Raw genomic sequence first — 23640 nt, forward strand, 5'->3', positions numbered from 1 at the left:
TAAAACATTCTTACTTAATCATGAAGCAGACAGACACTTGATGTAGATTCACATCCAAATGCTGCGATATATTCTGGGGAATTTAGGACATCACGCTTCTTCAAGGATCTAGGTCTCATGCAACCTTCTTTCTGGCTACAAGGTGAGAATAAACCCTACCTTCCAGTAATGTGAATCGAAAGTATGATACAGTGGGCGTAAAGCTATCATGGTGAGTGATTGTTTGTTGTGATTACAGCATAAGCAGTCTATAACATACAACCATTTTCACCCAGACCATTTTTGTCCTTACAGGCCTCAACATCACAGCTACACATTTTATAGTTCGTTCTCTTTACAGTCTTGTGGCTGTATCTCTGGGGTTTGTGCCTAAAGCAGATTAGATATCTTCTCAAATCTTCAATCAATAAAATGTAATTAAAATATGAAGACACCAGTATCACACATGTGGCAAACAGCAGTGTAAAATGAATTGATAAAGAGCGTTACCTGGTACCATATGTAACCTGTGTCAGCGGTCTGATCCTTAGTATTATCTTCAATACTCCCAGGGATTCAAAGTAATCCTCGTGATCATCGCATTGTTGTTTTGATGTCCTCGCTGTGAAGGCTGCTCGGTTCTGGCAGGCAATTCATCAATGACATTAACTATACATGGTGCCCCATTCATTTGCACTATTACCACACTCACCACGCTGAAGATCTGAAACTTTTTACTGTAATTGGCGCTATTCTTGGCGTCTCGTCTTTAAACACTTGATTGGATTAGCCCCGCGGTTTGACAACGACGGGTCAGAGCCACCAATAGCCGGTGGGGTGAGATCAGCTACACCGATTTAACTAATCCGTCTGACGCCCAAAGGTGCGGTGGATCCCCGGTGTTGGTGCGCTACAGAGAAGCCCGGGTAGAACGGACGATCTCGGCCACGCCAGTGGGCAGGAGCTCGCTGCTGTGGGGCTGCTCCTCAACAATGATCATAACACTGCGGGCTCTCTTCGAACAGGGGGTAAGAAACCGTAGTAGCCTCGTCTTGCTGCGGGAGTCTGTACTGGGACGTTTATCCATCGCTGTCCAGGTCGGGGTTTTTTTTTTTTTTGCGCGCAGCTTGTCTCTGCAGGGTCTGTACCTACGCAGGGACAAAGATGAATAACGACCGTCCAGGGTTGTGAGGTGGGCGCTGGGAGAATTTAAACTACTCAGCGCTAAGTTAACATAATTTTATCTCATGTCCTTACTCAGTCACATGCCTTCGCAGGCTCCGTGCAGCGTACGCTGGTGTAGTGTACGCCGGTGTGGGTGAAGGAAGGAACTGATGGATGGACTGTAGATGGTACCCTTTTTCATAATATGCTGTGGATTTCTGCAGAGCATTCATCCTTTACAAATTACCCAACAGCTTACAGGGGATAATAAATATTGACTTCGATTCAATATTATATCTTCTGTTCCGCTACATCAGTGACTATTCCGGGAAAATACGAGTCCAACTTTGAAATAATTTTATTGAAACCACTGTAATATAGCATATATATGATAAATACTGACAGTTTAACTAAGGTAAAATAGAAATTTAAACTAGCATCATTGATGTAAGAAACCCATCATTTACTACGTTGAAAAATGGATAGATAGATAGATAGATAGATAGATAGATAGATAGATAGATAGATAGATAGATAGATAGATAGATAGATAGATAGATAGATAGATAGATAGATAGATAGATTAAAGGAAATATCTTCAGTTCTAGACTATTAAAAATATCCGAATAACCTAACAGACTTGACAAAGGAGGGAAAACAGTATAAAAAACTATGAATTCCCTTTGCTTGAAGCTGTTCCAGAGCTTCACTTCATACCTTCACGTCATACCCCTGTGAAGGATTTGCAACAAGGTCAGTTTTAGGAAGAGGTTGGGATCTGTTTCCAAGGTGTTTTGTTTTGGACACTATTCTGTCTGACCTGTGTGTTCAGTGATCCACACAGCCTGGAACTTCCACTGTCTTTATGGCTGTGTGGGTAAATTGTATGACATTCACTTTGATTATTCACTTTTCATTACAAACTGAAAGCTGGAAATCACATTTCTGCATTGCTGAGCTTTGTTGACTGGAAGTATGATCATTATTTTTAGGGCTCTGATTAATTTCCCTTAACAATAGAATATTTATTAATTTTCGGCACTGCCACTGTGTTCATAACGAGTATAAAGCATGCAGAATAAATATATTTTTCAAACGGAAGTTGGCCAAAACTATTTTTAAATAGCTGGATACATAAGCGGAAGCGAGGATGGATGTAGGAGGAGGAGGTGGGTGTGTCTCTGTGCACGAGTGACGTCTTGTTGGTGGGACGCATGCCCCGTGCGCACTGCGCGTCCCGGCCTGTCAGTGGCAGTCAGATGGAAACGTAGGCAATAAATTTGGTGAGGTCATGTATTTTTAAGCCGCGCAGCCGAATAAATGATCATTCAGCGGCGGCATAAACAAATAGCCCGCAGCCCCGGAACGTTTCACCGCTGAACGAGCAGCCGGGGGATCGATAGTTTGATGATTTGATGACAGAGGTAAGAGGAGGATTCGCACCTCCGCTCCTCAGACGTGCTTATTGTTTGGTCGTGGGGGGAGGGTCACAAGTGGCTACGTTCACGCCGCTTCACCGAGCGGCTGTTGTGTTACATTGTAGCCTCACTGATTAACAGAATCCCTCTTGTTTGTTTTGAATGTCGTCAAAGTCTGATAGTCCGTGTACGGTTCGCTCACAGATTCAGGGAGAAGCCGACCGGTGTCATCACCGACTGTGTCAAAATCAGGGCCTGGCTGTCATATCGCGATGTGGCCGTTATTATCACCGTCAGCTATCTCTGCCATCGACTGGACAAGGCAGAGGGGTCGTGTGTCCAAGGTTAACACTCTGACATGGGTTGAAGATGAATAATAGCGGTCCTTCACTCGGTCTCTGTTATTAATGTGTATCGCTGAGGCGCAGCGCGGTCATTTTCTTCTTGTAGTCTTTTTCCGTACATTCTCTGCGCGTATGCGCTGGAAAGCAGGTTGTCTAAACTTTTGATTGAGCATATTTTAAGGTTGCTATATGACAAAAAGTGTCCACGAGGCAAACTCTAATAAACATGTACATGGCTGACATATCCCTTGTGTCTGTTGATGAGTGATGCATGTAAGCTGGGACAATGGGAGATTGTATTCTGCTGTGGTAAATTGCAAATGCTGGTTTTCTTGTGTTCATGTTTATATGTATCGCTAGGAGCTGACTGAATGAAGTATAGACTTTGGAAGCTATTTGTTAAATCGATAGAGTGAAGCAACTTTTTCTTTTTATAGAAAATAAATGGTGAATCATTAGAAGGCAGTGAACTCTGTGAATGACCTGCTGTATTTGTGCTTTTGCAGAAAGCCTGGGGCTGCTCGATGATTCGCAGCACTCTGCATGCCTTTAAATCCATCCAAACTCCCAGCTTCTTGAGTGCTGCATGAGACTACTAATGTGGCTGCTGAAACCCTTATAAATACTGCAGCTGACACATAACTGCAATCTAGCAGTGAGGCAATTGATTTTAGGGGAATTTGCTGCTGCCACGTGCAGTTCTAGGCATCAATACCGGTTATTTCACATTAGGGACATTGATATTAACACAGTGTGTGACCAAGTATGAATATAGGGCACAAGAAGATATCAAGTGCAATTTCCTCACTGTAATAATCTGGCCCGAATTATCATCACAGATAGCCATTACTGCAAAAAATAATGGCTTAGATCATCCGTCATATGTGCAGCTAATAACTATTCATATCACGGCCATCGCTACATACCAACAGCGGTGCCGTTTAAGCCGTCATAACTTGGATGAGCACAATTGTCTTCCGGTCTGGAATATAAAAAGAAGCAGCATGTCTATTTTCATATTGTGAGGGAGGTGGATGTTATGGACGTCTTTGTGACGTTGGAGGAACAGAAGGAGAGCTGACTCACTTCATTCTGGCAATTATATCCCTCATATGGACTGTCTGTCGGAAGAGTGGAAGAATGAGAATGGGGAGGGTGATTATGTCACTTATGTAAGAACTGAAGAAAGTGAAAGGAAGCTGCTTAGTTTTTCTCCTTTTTTAGGTTTTAGGCGTTTCAGTTTGATGAACATCGTGCGCACCAGTCGGCATCCATGTGTTGTGTATTATCTGGGCTCGCAGTCTCATGGTGGAAACTGACCCAGTTAACATGTGCCCGTGGAGGATCTGCTTGTAGAACTGAGCTGGATTCCTGGGCTGGGGTCCAAACTCAGCGGAATTATCACCGGGCTTGATTTTCCATGTGATAGAGTCACTCTCTGAGTTGCTTCATATGATGAAGTAGACCTCCCCGCGGCCTGCTGTTCTGCCACCACGGCTGACGATATCAAATCTGCCGTCTTGGTGCGTTTCAGAGTTTGCTGAGATGCTTTTAGTGTGAAATTCAGCACTCTCTTTTCTCCTTTACTCCTAATCTGCTTTCTCTGGAGCAGGGAAGGACAAGTGGGATATCTATTGTGTAGTTCTGGCTCTGCAAAATATTTAAACGCGTCTCCGTCTCCACAGAGGACATTTTTGGATGCACAGAAGGCAGTAATCAAAGATTTCACCATGAATAAAAACAAGAGAGAAAAGGAGTTCTACAGCGTCGATGTGGGGGACTCAACATTCACCGTGCTGAAGCGATACCAGAATTTAAGACCCATTGGATCAGGAGCACAGGGTATCGTCTGGTGAGTGGTTCAGCCTCATTCTTATTCAGTCAACAGCTGCTTGGAGAAATAGCGGTCACTCTTTCCATTAGTCCACGACAATCTAATTTAATGACACCTTCTGTTACTGATAAAACTAAAATTCAAGCCCACATCAGTTGTAAATTGTGCCACTTTATGTTACAAGCTCAGACCTCGAAGGTGTTGAACTTGAGTATCGTTATTTTTTTATCATGTCTTACACCCATTTATGCTGATTTATGTGCTCTTCAGCTCTGCTTACGACCAAATCCTTGAAAGAAATGTTGCCATCAAGAAGCTGAGCCGGCCGTTTCAAAATCAGACCCACGCCAAGAGGGCGTACAGAGAGCTAGTCCTAATGAAATGTGTCAATCACAAAAATGTAAGTGGGCTAAGTACTCAGATACTTTTCACCAGTAGGAGACATTGTAATGGTTTCAGTGTGTTTGAGTGTGCGTGCGACCCAAGTTGTATTTTATTTTGAAATGCCACGATTTTGATTAATGCAACTTTATACCCGCAGATCATTGGTCTGTTAAATGTATTTACACCACAAAAATCATTCGAAGAATTCCAAGATGTGTAAGTATCAAGTTACACAGGCAGTGTACAATCTAAATATAATAAATCCTGTCACGTGTTTTCTTGAAATGCCTCTTTAGCTTAAACTGTAAATGGTTTCCGCTCCGTCAGATACTTGGTGATGGAGCTGATGGATGCCAACCTGTGCCAGGTCATACAGATGGAGCTAGACCACGAGAGGCTCTCCTATCTGCTCTATCAGATGTTGTGCGGAATAAAACACCTCCATGCTGCCGGCATCATTCACAGGGTAAGCATCAGCTGGCCATGAACACACACACTAATGCCAGGGAGTGTTCTGACCTGTTAAACCTGCTGTGATACTTGACGCTGAGGTGTTAGGGCAAACGGTCATCCGGCACGCCTTTAAGTGGTGAATGCAGTCTTTCAATACAGTTTTAATGACTAAACCCCAACAGAAATCGGATTACTTCATAATTATATTGTTATTATAAAGCATATGTTGTTATAGCTACTAAATGACAGAGCAAACATTCCTAATAAAACATCTTTGAACAAAATCCTGATTTTCTATCCGTTCTTGTAAGCTGATACAGACTTCTCACCTCCTCTGACGATGGAAGCTGAATCATTTTCTCATATGGATCAGTGAGAAGCAGGTGTGAAATGAATGGGTGCGCTGTGATTTACAAGAGCAACGCATCAGTGCTGCAAGAAACATGCAGCCAAGTGTGCTTGTGGCACCCATACCTGACAATTGCCGCTTACTGACACGAGTATTGATCAAACATTGTTCAAGAAAGAAGCATTATTTTCTCCTTAGCATGAAACATCAGCCTGTTGCCATGAGATTTATGTGAAAGTGAGGAAAGCATCTCAGTAAACACGTCTGCCTTTTGTTGAAACGGAGAAGGAGGTTCTAAGCCTTTTTGCTTGTTTGCTCCTCTGTAGGACCTCAAGCCCAGTAATATTGTCGTCAAGTCAGACTGCACACTAAAGATTTTAGACTTCGGCTTGGCTCGGACAGCTGCGACGGGCCTCCTGATGACACCGTATGTAGTTACACGGTACTACAGAGCACCTGAGGTTATCCTGGGCATGGGCTACCAAGCCAATGGTGGGTGATTTCCTTTGTGCTGTATCTTATTAGTCTACACCGTCTGCCTTTTTAGATTTTCAGTGTAAAAAAATGAACTTCCGTTGCACCATAGTATGAGGCTTTAGAGATAAATCTTGCTTGCTTTAAGCTGCATGCTTCTTTACACAAAGGGAAATTGCTTGCTAACTCACCTTTTATATATAACTAACCTGTTGCTGTGCATTCTCCTTACCTCTTATTGGCTTTGTTCAGTGGACATATGGTCAGTGGGCTGCATACTAGCGGAAATGGTTCGGCATAAAATCCTTTTCCCAGGAAGGGACTGTATCCTTGTGTCTTTTAAATTCTTCCTCGCCGTTTTTTTTAACAGTCTTTTATAAAGTTTCTGTCAGATTTTTCTCTGTTTCATCATCACGTCATTAACTGTCTGTTCAACAATGCTTTCTCCCACTCGAGCTCACCCACATCCGGCTGTCGCGGCTTCGCTTCTGTTCTAATCGCCGCACCTCTTCTGTTCCGTTTTACATTCTTCTCACTTTGTTTTATTTTTGTTCATTTGTGTCCTTTTTTCCCCTTCTCTTCACCGTTTTTGTTTGCATGTCCACCTCCCTGCCATCTAAATGTCCACCTCCAGTGGATGTATGGTCAGTGGGATGCATTGTGGCTGAGATGATCAGGGGAAGTGTGTTGTTCCCTGGCACTGATCGTATCCTTCCCCATCATTGATTTATCACTGTGTCATCACTTCATCTAGTGTGAAGAGATCCACCACCATCCCGAGAGTTTTTCACTCCGCCATTCCACCAACATTACCTCTGTCATTCCTTTGCTGCTTCCACATATCGAGATAAAATGCAGGCAAATCTAGATAATAAATGGTGGTAGCCGGCGAGAGAGTACACACTATAGTTATTTATTGGCTGAATAGAAAAGAAGTGAATAGCCATGCCACCATAGATCCTGTGTGCAGATATGTGAGTAGAGCTGTTAGTGTTTGCACCTCAAAGAAAGCTAAATGTCATGTTGCCCTTATGGTCTTTTGGAGCGTATGTATGTGGCCTTTTCCCTTAACATTTACGCTTCAGACATCGACCAGTGGAACAAGGTAATTGAGCAGCTAGGCACTCCATCTCAGGACTTTCTAATGAAGCTGAACCATTCAGTAAGAACGTACGTAGAAAACAGGCCCCGCTATGCTGGATACAGCTTTGAGAAACTCTTCCCAGATGTTCTCTTCCCTGCCGACTCTGATCACAACAAACTGAAAGGTGGTGTTTCTTGTCATGACTTAAACAACCAATAACTGATTCATCAAATGACATCCTTGTGATCAATAGCACGGGATCTTAATTGCCATCATTTTTTTTGTTAACCCCCACAGCAAGCCAAGCTAGAGATCTCTTATCCAAGATGTTAGTAATTGACGCCTCCAAGCGTATTTCGGTAGACGAGGCCCTGCAGCACCCCTATATTAACGTTTGGTATGATCCAGCTGAAGTGGAAGCGGTAAGTGGATCGCCGATACTGCGTGATTCTTGAATGTGTTACATGAGACTTTAAGTGGAAACTTGGCATCACTCTTGTACCACCAATGTGCCATTTAAACCATTTTTTCGTTCTCAGCCCCCACCAAAGATCCCGGACAAACAACTGGATGAACGGGAGCACACCGTGGAAGAGTGGAAAGGTTAGACAGCTTCCTGTGACTGTAAATGTTTGACTCTTAATTTATTATTTACCTGCCAGACAGAAGCCACACAGAAGTGAACCAGAAAGCTATGATGTTTGAAAGTGATACTTAGTATGATGTGCACGCTGTGGCAAATTACCAGGTGGTCAGAGTTTGTGATAAGGATGTTATGAATGGTGACCTAATCAATTTCTATTAAAATAAAGCACAAAAAAACATATCCAAAGAGATCCAGTAGAGCAGGATTGACTGTATAAATGCAAAGAAACATCAGGTGAAGCTCTGCATCTTTGCCATGGCTGCCAGATGGTGTATTTAGTGACTTTAGACACCTTTTTAAAGCCTCTCAGTTAGTGTTTTCCACTGTGGGAAACCTGACTCTATTGGGCATGAGAGGACTTAAGATTGTGAGTAAATATCACTTTCAGTTATGCAGCAGGATGAGCTCATCCTTATCCCTGCCAGGTGATAATGACCCCTCAATCATTTTTAGAAGGGTCACACCAGCACAGCCAGTCCAAATTAGTAACATGTTGCTATTTGGACCGTACAGTATGCAGTACACTCCAGCTATACGGGAAAGCATATGATGATTCCTCTTTCCCTCCCACCAGATTGAATGAAAACAAATTTCCTTTTTTTTGCAGAGCTGATTTATAAGGAAGTGAGTGAATGGGAGGAATGGAAAAGGAACGGAGTTATAAGAGGCCAGCCGTCTCCTTTAGGTGAGTGATCTTGAGAACTTAGGGAGATAAGAAGGTGGAAAGGATTCATCTGCAATATTTTTTTTTCACATAATGTTTGTTTATCAGATAACAAGACAAGTTGTAGTTTCATAAGATTCAGACACCCACTCTCTGTGCACGACTGAGTAATGCACAAATGGTTTATTAGTAAAGCCAGTGAGACATCAGGATGGACTGCACTGATATATCTTGGCTTTCTAGTCTTACTGACCTCTTAGAGGGCTATACAGTACGAGCTGAAGAGAGTGGGATGACCCACTTAACCTCCCGAGCCAAAGTAAATGATGCACATCCTGCTTGCCCAGTCCCATCCTAATATAAATCATTTGTAGCAGAAAGTAGCTTATTTTCTTGTAAAAGACCAGAAAATATCACTAACCTGTGTATTTTTGACGAAACGTAGGCGTTGATGTGTGTTTTTCGCAGCACAGGTGCAGCAGTGATTGACAGCCCTCCTCAGCCCACATCTTCCTCTTCCTCTTCGGCCAACGACATCTCGTCCATGTCCACAGAGCCCACTGACCCAAGCAGTGACCCCACCATGACCTCGGAAACAGACAGCAGCTTAGACGGTCACACCTCTTTGGGCGCGCTGGCCTGCTGCAGATAACGTTAGACACGCGGTGCACATACACGCGAACAACGCGGAAATGTCCTTTCTCATCAGCGTGTGTGATGGGAGAGGGTTTAGGCCAATGAAACTTGTCATGTTAGTTTGTAGAGCCGTGCTTTTTAATGTACAGATTGTCCCCCCATATAAAGCTGTAAATGACTGTGGTTTGCAATTGTATCATTATTACTGTATTTTTGCTGCAGAGAGTTTTGATGTGAAACTGTGATGTATGTTATGAAAGAGATGGATCTGATTTTTTTTTCTTCTTTTTTTAGCTAGTACTACAAATTCAGATGCCATACCGTTAGCACTACCATTATGTTGAGTATATTTTTGTATAGTTTTTTCTTTTTGGGTGGGGGGTGGGTTGGGTGGGGCATTTGAATGAACACTAATTCTGTCTAACAGTAAACTATAGCACACTTGATCTTGGATCTTGATGCAAACCGATGATTTTATTTTGATATTGTTCCTCATCTTGTAGAAAGTGCCCCTTGCTGCATCCAAGTTAGCATATTTATAGCAAACAGTCTAACGGTCAATGCCCTGACACTGACCTTTTTTTTGTTACTATAGCGTACTGTAAACTGATTGTATTCTGACTAGTTCTTTTACTTAGATGTAATTTGTAGTTGACGGTCTGTTGGATGAGCAAGAGCTGGATGAAAAGAGAGCGAGTAGAAATGTAGAATGAGTCGATGATTACTGTGAGCGCTGTAACAACCCTACTGGCTAGATTGAGTGCTGTTTTGGGGACATCACCAGACACCAAGTCTAAATTAGTCACTTTATCCTACTGTCTGATATTATCTACAGCTGTCTGATATTTAAGATATTTAATTTAAGTGCCCTTACTCAATTCCATGATTTTTAGTTCTCTTCCATTGCCGATGCTCCTCTCTTCTGTGGTGCATCTTTCGGAGTTCTACCTCACACATGCACTCATTCAAACATGTTTGTGAAGAAACAGTATCTTGGCACACATCATTTTGAAAGAAATGCAAAAAAGTATATATTTTTTTCTGTATTGTTTTCTGTATTTATTTATTTATTTGTTTATTTCAAGCTAGGATGCATTGTATGTAATGTACATTTAATCCAGAAGCACTATTTATATGCATTTTGTTTTCTGTGCAGTATAGTTCATGGATTAGTAAAGTTAGTGACAGATCTGTACATTTTACTGTAGATTGCACTGTACTTATGCTTTCAGAGAGTTGGGAAACAGACATTTGCTTTTGCCAGGATAACTTTTTGTAAGGCTCAAATTCCCAAAATGTCCTTTTTGCCTGATTTTTTTTTTCATGGTAGGGCACTCCAGGCAGTAACCCCTAGCATCAGCTCCCAAAATGCACTTTGGGGAATGTGACGCTGTCCTGACTCTTGGCCACAATTCAACTTTTTATTTTTTTTTATTTTTTTGCTCCTCCTTCATTGTCCTTAGAAATAAAACCAATAGAAGAGACTAAGCAGGATTTTGCCTCTGAGTAAATCTGATATTAGTGCAGGTACACGTGGGGAAAAAAGAGCCATTCAGCACTACCGGTACAATGCATTCTTCTGATTGGCCAAACACTGTCAGCAACGAGTTAACCTTTTATGGTGTCTTTTGGGAAGGTCACTTGCCTCACTAACAGACCAAATATATACATCAGAAAATGGAAACTGTCAACCTTCAACTCCTGCAAATAAAAGAGTTGAATTTTAACGTCTCACATTATTCTTTCTTTTACTAAAAGCTTACCTTTCTTTCTAGAATATCAGCATCAACAATAACGTATCTATGTATTATGTACCTCATAATTTTTAGTAAGGCCTTTTCTGGTTTCTTACAAGGAAATTTCAATTGCTAATTAAATGACCTATGGTGTATAACAGCAAGGAATGACAAATAAGAGGTGCTTGGTCCAGAGGAGTTCTTGTTTGGCACCGGCACTGGTCAGTGTAGGCACAAGAGAGCTGTACTAAAAGATGGCAATTAGTACTGCGCTAGAGGTATTTGGTCTTCAAAGCTTTGGGGCTGGTTGGGCGTCCCAGTAACTGAGCTCCTCCTCCACTGATGGACCAGATGAAGGCAGGCTGGTCTGGTCTATTTGGTCCGTGTTGCTCCTGTAGTTAGATCTCCGAGGGTTTTGAAGAATTCCTCCATCTCTTGCTGAAGGAGAATGTTGCGATTTTCTGCATCTTGATGAGCCCGCTCTGAGTTCCTGAGTCGGATCTCCAGCATGTGAAACTTCTTCTTCTCCTGGTCTAGCTCCTCCTCGAGGCGGTTTATCTGGGACTGGTAGTTGGAACAGGACTCTTCCAACCTCAAATGAAATAAATATAATTAATAATAAATATTACATGTATGAATAATAATGAATAAATAAATAATACATTTTGATTTTGAATGGCTATTCTAAACAGAATGACAAATGACTCATTCGTACTTGCGGATACGGACTTCATAGCTCGCCCTCTGTTTCTTCAGTTCCTGCTTGAGCTGGGCCACCTTGCTTGTGGCATCTTCATTTGTTTCTGCAAGATCATCATCTTCATTGCAGCTTGGACTGTGATCCAAAGTATTTGCACAGTCCTTCAACTGTGTGGGCCTCTCTTGACTCGGTTCTAATTTTGTTGCTTTATCACTCCCTTCTGGCTCAGACAATGAAATTTCGTAAGACGTCCAGATGGACGAAGTGTCAGCAGGTAGACTTAGACTGGAGGGGGCCACGTTGTCATAAGCAGACAGTCTGTGGGATTGGTGGAGAGCTCTGTGAGACAGGGATGTTCGAGAAGAATCTTCATCAGAGTCTCTGTGAGAGTCTTTAAGAGTAGTTTCTTTAAGGGAGAGGGTTGAATCCTTTAGCGATACAGTTGAGTCTTTTAGTCTCTCCCCAGATGAGGTGGTACGTCTGTGTGCTCGGAGGGATGACAGACCATTCATTAACCAGTTGCTCCCCCCGGCAGCCGACACGTCCCCTGCAGATCCCCCTATTTTCCCTCTTGGCCCACCTGAGGTTGCACTGCCCTTGAAGGTGGATCTCCAGGAAGGCAATGCTTTAGCCTGTTTGCTAGGGCTAACAGCTGCATCGCTTCCAACTTTTCCTTCAGTCTTGATGTCTTCCTCTGTCTTGCTTTTGCTCTTCCCTTCAGTCTGACTTTCCTCACCCTTGTCCAGTGTAACAGGGCTCACTGCTGTTACTTTAATGTCTGTAGAAGAAGTGGAAGGTTGGGCTTTTTCATTAGGCATTTTGGAGCTTGTCCCTGAGGGATGTGGGTGGTCAGGGTCTTCTTGTGAAAGCCATTCCACCTTGCACCTTTGGCTCTCCTGGCGCTGTATGGGAACTTTAATCTCTGTTTCTGGCTCCTCACGTTGGTAAAGTCGTGAGTGTTCACTAATCAGCACAGTCATTAGGTGCTGCACCTGCGTACTTCCTGTTTAGAATGGCAAACAAAAATACAACAAATTTCTCAAGTTATCTTGAAACTTTGTACACACTGATTGAAATTCATGCTTTTATTCACAAATTTGCATTAAATTAGCAAAGATCGATGTGCTCTCTAACCCTCCATCATGGTGACTGGATCCTCCACTCTGGGCCGAAGGATATTAGGTCCAAACACAGTGGCCAGGTTCTGAACACTCATCTTATTCTCATTGGAGTGAGACTGCACCTCATCCAGAAACCTGAACAGACACAACCAAAAGCAAAACTTATTTTCATATAATCATCAGTGCTAAGCTTTGCTAAAGCTGGCTTTAAAAAATAATCAGGTCGGATGATTGAGAGGTCTCATTGTGACTGGTGCGTGGGATTTTTTTTCCATAATGTAAGGAGTTAGAGAAGATATGCAATTATGCACAGTGATGTCACTTCCCCTGATGAAGACAATGTGGGTGTAATGAATGTCTCTGGTTTGATAAGCTGACAAATCATCAGTTGTGAAGCCGTGAAGGCAGAATAATGAGTCCCATCACAATGACATCAGCACTGATATATATATATATATAGGTGACAAGATACACTTTACGTACTTGCAGATGTACTCAAGGAGGTTGTAGTTGACCTGAGGAAGTGATTTCACCTGTTTGCCGAGCTCTGTAATACCCTTGGAAAAAAGTAGATGTTTATTGCTAAGAACAGATTTTGAAATGTACCAGTAAAGTCTTAAGTAGACAATTCAATACCATTTCTTTATCCTTGGTAAGAAGCTGAGCGCAAGAGAGAAACTGTGTGTATTTGGAGAATGGGATTATAGGCTCTGGCAGCTCTCGTATGTACAGCTTTAACAGTGATGCCACTGTGTGGACGTCTGTGGAACTGAAAGAGAAAAGGACTGCACAATATAGAGTACTATTCCATACAGATAATGGCTTAGCATACTGTTGTGGATAAAATTCCCCCTCCCACTGCCTCACCTGTCAAACACTGGCTTCTCACCGCGGTCAAAGGCATCCTGCAGTTCTCTAACATGATTGGTCTGTCCGGGGGCCCTGAAAAGGCCTTCCTCCTTGAGTCCATTTTCACGGATGAAGCATACACACTGCTCAACCAGCACAGGGACTAGTCTCTGAGGGCCACATTGGGATTCATACAACATTGTCTCCTCTAGGTGCTGCCCAAAGACACCTTCAGTCACAAAACCAAGAAATTCATGTGACTAATAGCTCAAAAATTTTCTTATGCAAACCCCGTATCCCTTTTTTAAGGCATGCAGACCCTTCTGTGTTCATGTGTGTCTATATTAGGACATTTTAAAGACTCAAACCTCCACCAAGTGGAGCCCATATAGCTCTACGTATGGCTCTGACCCATTCTTCCATGTCGCTCTGGGAGCTGGCCATCAGCAGGAATGATTCATGGCTTATACCAGTTCGATCCTTTTCTCCAGCCCCTGCTGAAAAGAAAGCCATGCTTCAATTTTGTCTTGGTCCCTATAGAATAATGACTAGCACATTTCAAATTCACTATTAATCATATGGAATCAAACACAAAACAGATAGCACCTCTGCAAATTAGATTGCAAGTGACTTTGCAGAATTACTTTGTTTACAGATCCAGCTGCTAACATCAATATCAGTATTCTCAATAACCTCATTAGCTCAAGCGCCCCTGTAAAGTACAAAGACACAATCATGCAGCTCTGCCTTTTCTTCCTCTGGGTGAACACAGCTTGATGCCACCCGGGATGACATTTCAGTTTGACATTTAGTTCATTTCAGCACAGCTTTGATTACCCTATGTGGAATTCTCTCCCGTTGTACCCCTTTGCCTTTGAAGAGGTGGAAATACTCAGCAGAGATAAAAGCATAAAACTTAACTCACATATTTTAGAAAAAGCAATACAAAACACAGGATTTGAAAAGTGGGTTTAGCAAGGATTGCACATGGCTCATTGTGGAGAATACATATTAGTACCCGCATTCATTGCTAAGTCCTGCACTGTGGTGCATAGTGTGTTGTGTGTGAGAGACAAACAACCCAGAAAGAGAAGGCTTCCCATGGGACACCAGCAACTGCAGCATGCTTTTCACTCTTTTCTCTCTCTGTCCTGGACCTTTCCTCACATGTGTTTTCACACTGTTTTTTTCAACTAGACAGTCTTTTCCTACAAGGTCACATGAGACTGAGGGCAGTGTATTTGCACATAATAAACCATTTATTACAAACTCTACATTTTTATTGCCAGCCATTTTCCTAAAATAAATGTGTTTTATATATTTCTGGAACAGCTAAATTGAATGTATGAGGGAAAAAAATCCACTTATATTCCAATGGAAATTTGATATTCATGCTTCTGTAAAAAGAAATGAAACAGCTGATTTTATGTAAGGTGGTAAATAAACAAAAGTAAAGTACTCCATAAAAAAATTAAAGTACATTTGGATATTAATATTCAAATCCATTGAGCAGCAGGAAGGTGTTCATGGTAAAAAGAAAGTACACCCCCTTTTAAATTGGGATTTTATGCATCTAGATATGATAAAAAAGAATCTGCATGTCTTAAAATTATGTAAATACAACCTCAGATGAACTACAAAACTGTGTTGTTATTTATTTAACACGTGCTAAGCCATAATGCAGAGGCAGTGTGTCAAAAATTAAGTGCACCCTTACTACTTTGATAGGAATTAAGGAGGTAAGTAAGAGCCAGGTACTGCTGATCAAATGTATTTAATTTCCTGATCATCAGACAGTGATCATCTAGAAAGTAGATGTTTGGCAGTTTGCTTCTGTGGAGGATTCAGATATTAACCAACACAATGCCTAGGAGGAAATATGTCACTAATGATCTTAGAGATGCAATTGTTGATTTCCAAACAATTTGAAGTCTATTATTTTACAGTTAGAAAGATTATTCCGAAGGGGGAAACGTTTAAGACCTTTGCCAGCCTTCCCCAGAAGTCGAAGTCCCAGTAAATTCACCCAATGGTCGGACCATGAAATACTCAGAGAAACTGAAAACAAACAAACAAAAACCTTAAGAGATAAGACTCTACAGGCCTCAGTTAGCATGTTAACAGTTAAAGTTCATGACAGTAGAATGACCTGTCCGAACAGTTGCCAATAAAAAGCATCTTATTTCCAAAAAGAGCATTGCAGCTTGGCTTAGGAGGGTTAAAAACCTTCTTTGGACAGACAAAATCAAACACAGCATTTTAGCACAAACTGTCAAGCCCAGTGGTGGATTGTGATTTGGGCTTATTTTGCAGCCAGAGGACCTGAGGTCAAATGTGAGGTCATCAATCTGAAAGATAAAGCTTAGATGAAGCAGCAAATCTACAAGAAAATGGTTGAAAATAAAAAGAATCAAAGTGTGAAATGTCCCAGTCAAGGTCGAGACCTCAACCATGAAATACTGTGGATGGATCTCAAGCATGCTGTGGACAAATGAATGCCCACAAACCTCGATGAGCTGAAGCAATGTTGTAAAGAAGACTGGGACACAATTCTTTGACAATAATTTAGGACACTGATAAAATCATACAAGAAATAATAACGTGAAGTTATTATTGCTAAAAGTGGTTTTACAAGATCATGTCAATGTGAATCACATAGTTTTTATACACTGCTTTGGCATTTTGGATTCATTTTGGTTAAAGAAATAATCATGTAATATGTATGTGTTGTTGTTGTTCACTTCAGGTTGTATTGAAATGGTTTTAGACCTCGTTAAGGACCAGATTATTATTATTTTTATCACATCGTGATATATGAAGCCTTAGAATTAGCAAAGTAAAAACTGTAATATCTACATAGAGTACAGTGGCTCAAACATACACCTAGTGAATGCATTTAGCATTATCAGTATCAAAAGTAAAAGTGCTCACTGTGTATGAAAATGGCCCCAGTCCGGGATACATTATATTCTAATTACATTAATTATTAATGCATGCATTACTGGAGGATCTTGCTTTTACGTTTAGTTGCAGTGGGGCACATTTATTTACAGCTGGGTACTTTTATCTGTTAGAATTCATTGCACTTTAAGCTCATTGTAAGCATGATTTATGTATATCTATATATAGTGACATTTTGAACAATGACATCAGGGAGGCATCTTAATATCCTAAAATCATTCTTCACTGTGACCATCTAAAACTACCAGATGGTACAAGAGATACTTGGATCAGCACAGGTTAAACAGAGGTTTGCTGCATGTATAGTCTGATCACAATTTTAAGCAACACAGAGAAAAGTACCGCTAGGTAAAACATAAAGTTTGACTTAAAAATCTAAAGGGAGCCAAGTGCGAAGTTTTCTATTTGGCACTCGGTGCTAAACAGATTGTTCAGCATCTCTTGAACAAGGCTTATTTACTTACTTGTTTCCTTATATAACAGAACTGTCACTATGCCAACTCACCTGGAACTATTTCAAAAAGGTGGCGGCCAGGCTCGTCCTGATTGGCAGGCACCTCATTGACCTGACTACCCTGTAGAGGAATACAACCCTGCCGGAGAAAGGCGAGGAAGGTGTGAGATATCAGAGGTTCTGGACAAGGGCGTGTAGTGAATGTTAAATATTATGGAGCGCTGAGTACACGGGACTCTGGGCAATTGTCCAACAGAGGGAGGCAATGATGATGGAGGGAGGAATGACTCAGGGAAACATCTCTTCATCTACTTATCCTACTGGTGCTTCCTGATGTACTAGCATTTTTGATCCTTTCAGCACAGATAGGGTCAAAGGTCAAAAACTAAGTGCTTCAGACACAACCACAGGGTAGGTAGTTACCACATAATCAGTGTATGTGTCAGGGCAGTAACAACACGCTATGGCTTTAATGGAGACTGTGGGGAGGTCTTAATGGAGCTGATTTTCTGTGTTAAAGATAATGATATTTACCCAGCCATAGCTCGACACCAAGTATTTCATTTAGCAAACAGTTTTTAAAAAAAAAAACACGGTCACTTTTATTTCACTTGGCTATTTAAGAGAATGGAAAACACATTTGGTTTTATTTTAGTTGAAAAACACAGTCGAGTGATCAGTTTTGGGTTCTAAATACTAATCGGATCAGTTCAAGAAGTTGGCTCAGATGTTTCAGGGGGAATACGATGGAATATAACAGAGCAGCCTTGCAACAGGTGTCAATATCTCATATGTGCTATTTTGCAATACCTGTGCTTTGCTTTCATCCTGATCCTTGTAGAAATACAGAGCTTCGGTCCTCAGGACAAACCAGCGCAGCTGCCAGTTTTTCATGATACTCCGCTGTCTCTTGAGCCAGCCCGCCTTCAGCGCTTTCTCATGATCCAGAGGAGAACAGGGCCTGGAAACCCTTGTCAACTCTCCGAGAACCATGCTTTTGGACCGCGCTGCATGGGTACACACATTGAGATCAGAAAAAGATTGACAGAGACAGTATTCCACAAAGACACGGGATAAGTAATTTTCTAAATCTTTCTTTGTAGTCTCCCTCGGGTACCGCTAAGCCCACAGCATGGGCCATGCATCAAGATTTCATCTGAATTCAGCCTACAAAGGGAATGCCTCCATTTCACTGCAAAGCCATCTTGTTTTAAGAAACTCGTCTATTTCTGTACATGTTTTAATTTGTTTCAGATATTAACAAGGGCATCCATTATTTCCAGTCTCATTGCTATACATAGACAGGTTTTGCTTTGGATCAGACTGTGCTTTGACTGCTACAGCCGGAATTAAAATATGGATTATATATTAGCATCTGTATGCCAAAGGAATGGAGCAAAAACTGTGACAGTAGAGCGATCCCTGGGGAGTCAACCAGCAAGAGAAAAGAGAGAGATAAACACAAGGCACAGGCAGAGGGGAGAAGAGAGAAATCAATGGCATCTTTTTTCCTTGTTAATTGCATTTTGCTTTCTGCTGAGGACAGCAGGGAAGGTATCTTTAAGGGCCTGGACAGAGATCTCTCTTTCCTTTCCCTCTCCTGTTTCTTCTCTTCATCTCTCTCTTCCTCTCCCTCCCTCTCTCTTTCTCTCGCTCTGTTATCAGCTCTCTGTCTGGACTCCTCATTTCTATTTCTCCCCTTGCTGGACATCCTTCCTTTGCAGAGTCATGATTGCTGAGAAGGAAGAAGAATGACTGTGTGAAGCAGTCATTTCCAAAATGACAGCTGAAGCAGGCTCATCAAGGTTTATAAATACAGCAGATATAATGTAACCGTGTCTCATACTTCTATATAAAAACAAAACAAAACAAAACACATAGAAAGTAAAGCTTAAAAATTGTATTACTGAAGTAAAGTACAGCATCTTCAGCAGTATTTGAGTGAATGTAAGCCTTGAACAGAACTATAGTCATACGTTCTGGTGCAAACATGACAGCTATACATCCGCCCACCGTAGTATCAAAAGTAAAAGGGCTCACGCTGGTTAAGATTATTAATGGTGCATTACTGTAGCGTTTTGCTGTTTGGTTTCATGTTTGGTTGCAGTGAAGCTGACTGAAACTATTTTATTCACCACTGAGTAGTTTGCAATTTAAGCCGATTGTAAGTGTTGTAAAGGTATATATAAACAGTTTAATCTAAAGTAACAAGGTCTCACTGTGGTGGTAGCAACAGTAGTGGTATTTGAATATATTCTATGAGGTTTTACCTTGTGGATAGCTGCTCCAACCTTTAAATGATTGAAATGTAAATTATTTATGTATTATTGAAATAATTCAGTTATTAATATAAAATGTATTATATGTCATTACCATTTGAATGAGATAAGGGTGCAATAATACATTTATTAGTGATGATGATAAACACAGCTCAGTTCACAATGGTTTTCCTCTCAATTTTGAATCTATGGTATCTCAAAAGGACCACATAATATTTGCTAAAGCCCTTATGTTATCCACTCAAATGTTTCAGTAATCATCCAACTATACAGATAATAGAGAAGCTTCATCTACATCATTCACAGTTTTGTAAATGTCTTCCAGCATAACAGAGTAGGATCCAGACCCAGCTCTGAGATGCTGTTTGAATTTGCCCTAAAAGATGCTGCATAAAAGGGTCAGTGGAGAGCAGAGCTGGGAATCTAATCAAAGGAGGATACCATTACAGCAAATGAGAGATGGCAAGCGCACAAGACATGGCAAGCAACTACTGCACTCTCTGACTGTATTCGTGAAGGAGAAAGAGGAGGCACTTCTCCACCCCATCATCTTTTATGATCCGATTTTTACGGCTGGTCTAGAACAAGTGATCAGCTGCCAGGGGGGAAACGAAGGAACATCTTCGCCTAAAGACACAGAAAAATGAAGCTTCACGAAGAAGATGTATCGGAACAGCAATTTCAATAATAATCATTTTTTCCTCAAATTAAGGTGGCAGCTGTCACAACTGCCCGTGGCACCTGCAACAGTGTGCCAAACTGTGTGTTATCTAGCAACCGCTTGCTATGAAGAGCACAGGAAGTATTTATACACTGCATCATGATGATCTCGGTGGCAGGAGCTGTTCCTCTGATTTACAGCTTCCATATTAATCTCCACAATATCATGTGAGAGGAACATATATTTGGTGTCCCAACTTCTGTGGTCACAAATGGATTTTACCCAGCATTAGAGGAACTATGTTTGAGAGTCAGCTGTTGGGATTTACAGGGGCAGAGAGTCACGCATTCCTCCCAATTGAATCTCTGTCACCTGCCAAAAACCCACAGCCGAATAGCTGGGGGAAACCTTGAACAGAGATACAGTCATGCGTTCAGGTGCACACGTCAGAATACAAGTGATTTTGAGACCGATAATTATCTTCCCAGCACCGATGCTTACTACAACGTGCCTCATCTCCATCAGAATTAAATCTTCTAGGAATAAGGGTAGTGTAATCACCTGAGGAAGACATGTCGGATTACATCACCCTATAGTAGAGCCTGTTAACACTCAGTGAGCTCTCCACAGAACAGCTGAAGCCACTACACTCAGGATCATGCAAGAAAATGAATCAAATTGCTAGTAAAATGCTCACTAGGATGCAAGGACACACTGCTCTGCATGTCATTATCAGTGAAAGCACTAATGACAATATTGATGATAGACAATGAAAAAGACAGCAGACTAAGCTCTGCAGCAGCAGCAAGTTAAATAAAAAAGGAAAAGAAAAAAGAAGCAGAAAGCAGCAAGAAAGGAAGGCAAGACAGAAAAATGAAGCCAGGATGAAGGATAGAGGAAAGGGAGGAGGGACTGTGCTTACCCCGGCGTGCCTGTTTTATCTTGGGGCTCAGCATGGTTACCGTTGCTATACTGCTTCTTCTCACAGAGACATGACCGCATCCCTCTGTTCACACACTATTCCTCACATACACGCTCTACCGGCTCCTCTCGCTGTTGCCTCGCCCTGTTACTCCTCATCCTCTTCGAGCATCTCTCTCCCTGGCTCACAGTCTTGCACTCTGTCTGATTTTACACTCACACACACATACACACACACACACTTAACCTCACACTCTCCTCTGGATCCCCTCTTTCCTTTACGTCTGACTCCCCCTCTCTGTCCCACTGGCCCAGTACGCTGTTGTTCCTTACATACCTAGAGCCCTGCCTACTCTCTCCCTCTCTTTCTCTTTGGTCTGTCTCTTTATCAGTCACTCTGCCTTCTGCTGCACACTCTCAGTATCAATTTCTCACCATCTATACATACGTCTGGCTTGGTGTCCTCTGTCTTGTCATCCTTTTCTGTGTTTTTAGCTTCGCTATTGCTCCACAGTCTTCACAATCCCCACAGCTGGTTGTGGAGATTTGATTATGGGCTCATGTGAACCCTGATGTACAACCTCAGATCAATATATTTGATTCCACTGACATCAGTCTCACCACTAAGTGTTATGATGCAGTGCAAGTAGATGTGACACCGCGATGTCGACGTATAGCTGTAAATCTCAGAAGTTTTGCTGATATCTTTAAATGGAATTAAATACATTCAACCCCTGTGACAAGCAGGCATTTAGAAATGTAACATTTATTCAGCTGTTTTAAGACTTTAGAATAGACATATAAAAAAACTGCAATGTATGTGAAAATGTCTGGATATCCTTCTAGTTCTAAATTCATCAACATCAACTTTTTTTCCTAAGGACATCTTCAGAACTTCACGATTTTTCTATTTCTTCAGACCTGAAGAAGCACCTACCGCTGACTCCCCTGAGGTCCTGAGTCAGCCGAGCACCTGGTGAGGATCTAAAAATGAAGCTTATTGATGCACAACAATCAGAGACAAGTTATAAAAAGGTTTCAATTTCCTCTGTCTGAAAATGTCATTAAAAATGTCACTTAGAGGAAGTCAAGACAAGAACTAGAAATCCATTAATAACCTTTAGAAAAAACTTTCTGCTTGGGAGGAGAGATGGTGCATCATCCACAGCCACAAGTCAGTGTATGAAGTTTGTAAGGCAACATCTTGATCTGACAGCTATTATCAGATAAAGTAAAATTAAGTCACAATCACTCGGACTTTGGAGAAAAGTCCATTAGACTTTTCTAAAGCATTAGAGCAGTGGATCCACATAAAGTGGAAAACACTGAAATCCACTTAGAAAGCTTTTCCCCTGTCAGGAGATTAAACTGAGGCCAATCTTGCTGGGAGGCAACATCCCCATCCACTGGACCGCCCTAACATTAACATTTTAAAAGAATGTCTTTTTAAATCTCTGTGTTTTTTGTGTGTTTTTTTAAAGTATGTAAGCTTTGACCATATAATCCATCGCAGACATTTGGCAGAACAGATTTTGGGTGGACATATGTTCAAATCAAACAAAACTGTATTGTAAACACTCATATTAAGTATCCTGTTTCACTCAGGGTGAGATTTACAGTCGGACAGTAAATGCCAAACTACCTCAATCACTCAGTAATTTGTGTGGTAAAAACCAAAAGTCTCGAGGGTGTGATGTTCTTGTTCCTGTTCAGCTTGTTCTAAGGTTGTAGTCTGTTTAAAAGCCTCCAAATCATGAAATCAAGAGGGTGGATGAGACCAATATACATTACAGAGACGCTGTAAGAAGAAAGAGCTGACTGAGATTTCTGTAACAGTCCGTTATTTACAAATGACACCAAACGTTAGGACTTTATGAAGGAGAAGCATTTGTAATAACATAACTTTGGCCATAGAAACAGCTTAAACTCTCACAGGCAGTACAAGGATCACACAGATGGATACAGAAACACTGATGAAAAAGACAAAACAAAATTACTACTTAACTTCATTTGAGAGCTCAGATGAAGTTAAGCTTAAAATAAATAATCAGCTTGTATTATATGGTGACATTCAACACAAAACAAGTTAAAAACTGAGCTTTACCTGCTAGTTCCTTTGCTTTGTCACTGATATATGGAGTCCTGTTAGGATTCATGGCATTGAACTTGTGTGCACCGTAGGTATCCTTCTCCACCGGGGCCATCTCTAGAGCCATAACACAAGCAAGCAAGCACATTCAGGCTCTAAACAATGACAATACTGAAGTCTCAGTCCTCTGCTTAATAGCCAATCTCCAAGAAACAAATCAAATGACATTCACATGCTCACAGAAAAGGGACCACTATAGTTGCTATCAGTAACGCCTCTGACTTGTCTCTCAGGAATGCTGATGTGAACAGACGGTGATAGAGGGAAGGAAATAGAGACTGTCATGCGAGCACTTGCCATGTCGTCTTGGATGGATAGACCGGACGACTCTCTCTCTCTGGAGCCAGACTCTCCGTGCAGCGAAAAAAAAAAAAGTCACA

At 41.5% G+C, this 23640-nt stretch overlaps 3 protein-coding genes across 8 annotated transcripts in view; 1 reads left to right on the plus strand and 2 right to left on the minus strand.

Moving 5' to 3' along the window:
• The window catches only part of ptpn20 (protein tyrosine phosphatase non-receptor type 20), a 28466-nt gene extending 27193 nt beyond the window's left edge, over window positions 1-1273 (minus strand). For all 3 annotated transcript variants that reach the window (XM_085477796.1, XM_085477794.1, XM_085477797.1), the window contains exon 1: window positions 490-1273. The gene's annotated coding sequence lies outside the window, so the exon portion shown is untranslated. The remainder of the gene's footprint in view (window positions 1-489) is intronic.
• Window positions 836-11156, plus strand: mapk8a (mitogen-activated protein kinase 8a). 2 transcript variants are annotated; one of them, XM_085477803.1, is made up of 12 exons: window positions 836-1007; window positions 4591-4757; window positions 5010-5139; window positions 5281-5339; window positions 5451-5589; window positions 6252-6417; window positions 6652-6723; window positions 7485-7667; window positions 7781-7905; window positions 8023-8086; window positions 8737-8814; window positions 9267-11156. In XM_085477803.1, the coding sequence occupies exons 1-12, from the start codon at window positions 972-974 to the stop codon at window positions 9443-9445; spliced, it is 1398 nt and encodes a 465-aa protein (XP_085333929.1). In that variant the 5' UTR covers window positions 836-971; the 3' UTR covers window positions 9446-11156. The 2 variants fall into 2 exon arrangements, with proteins under 2 accessions (XP_085333929.1, XP_085333928.1); XM_085477802.1 differs by lacking the exon at window positions 6652-6723 and adding an exon at window positions 7034-7105 and having other exon boundaries at window positions 952-1007.
• Window positions 10714-23385, minus strand: arhgap22a (Rho GTPase activating protein 22a). Of its 3 annotated transcripts, none has more exons than XM_085477800.1 (10): window positions 23216-23385; window positions 18061-18257; window positions 17302-17389; window positions 14204-14329; window positions 13854-14064; window positions 13623-13755; window positions 13470-13543; window positions 13000-13121; window positions 11881-12868; window positions 10714-11757 (listed from the first exon to the last, which is right to left on the minus strand). In XM_085477800.1, exons 1-10 carry the CDS (start codon window positions 23346-23348, stop codon window positions 11538-11540), a joined length of 2292 nt encoding a protein of 763 aa, XP_085333926.1. In that variant the 5' UTR covers window positions 23349-23385; the 3' UTR covers window positions 10714-11537. The 3 variants fall into 3 exon arrangements, with proteins under 3 accessions (XP_085333926.1, XP_085333925.1, XP_085333927.1); XM_085477799.1 differs by having other exon boundaries at window positions 14204-14332; XM_085477801.1 differs by lacking the exon at window positions 23216-23385 and adding an exon at window positions 21113-21549 and having other exon boundaries at window positions 14204-14332.
• Between the last annotated feature and the right edge of the window lie 255 nt (window positions 23386-23640).

The sequence above is a fragment of the Copadichromis virginalis genome, linkage group LG13, assembly GCF_057382275.1.
Source record: "Copadichromis virginalis isolate Kocher_CV1m ecotype Utaka linkage group LG13, C_Virginalis_male_GT1.1, whole genome shotgun sequence".
Lineage (NCBI taxonomy): Eukaryota > Metazoa > Chordata > Actinopteri > Cichliformes > Cichlidae > Copadichromis > Copadichromis virginalis.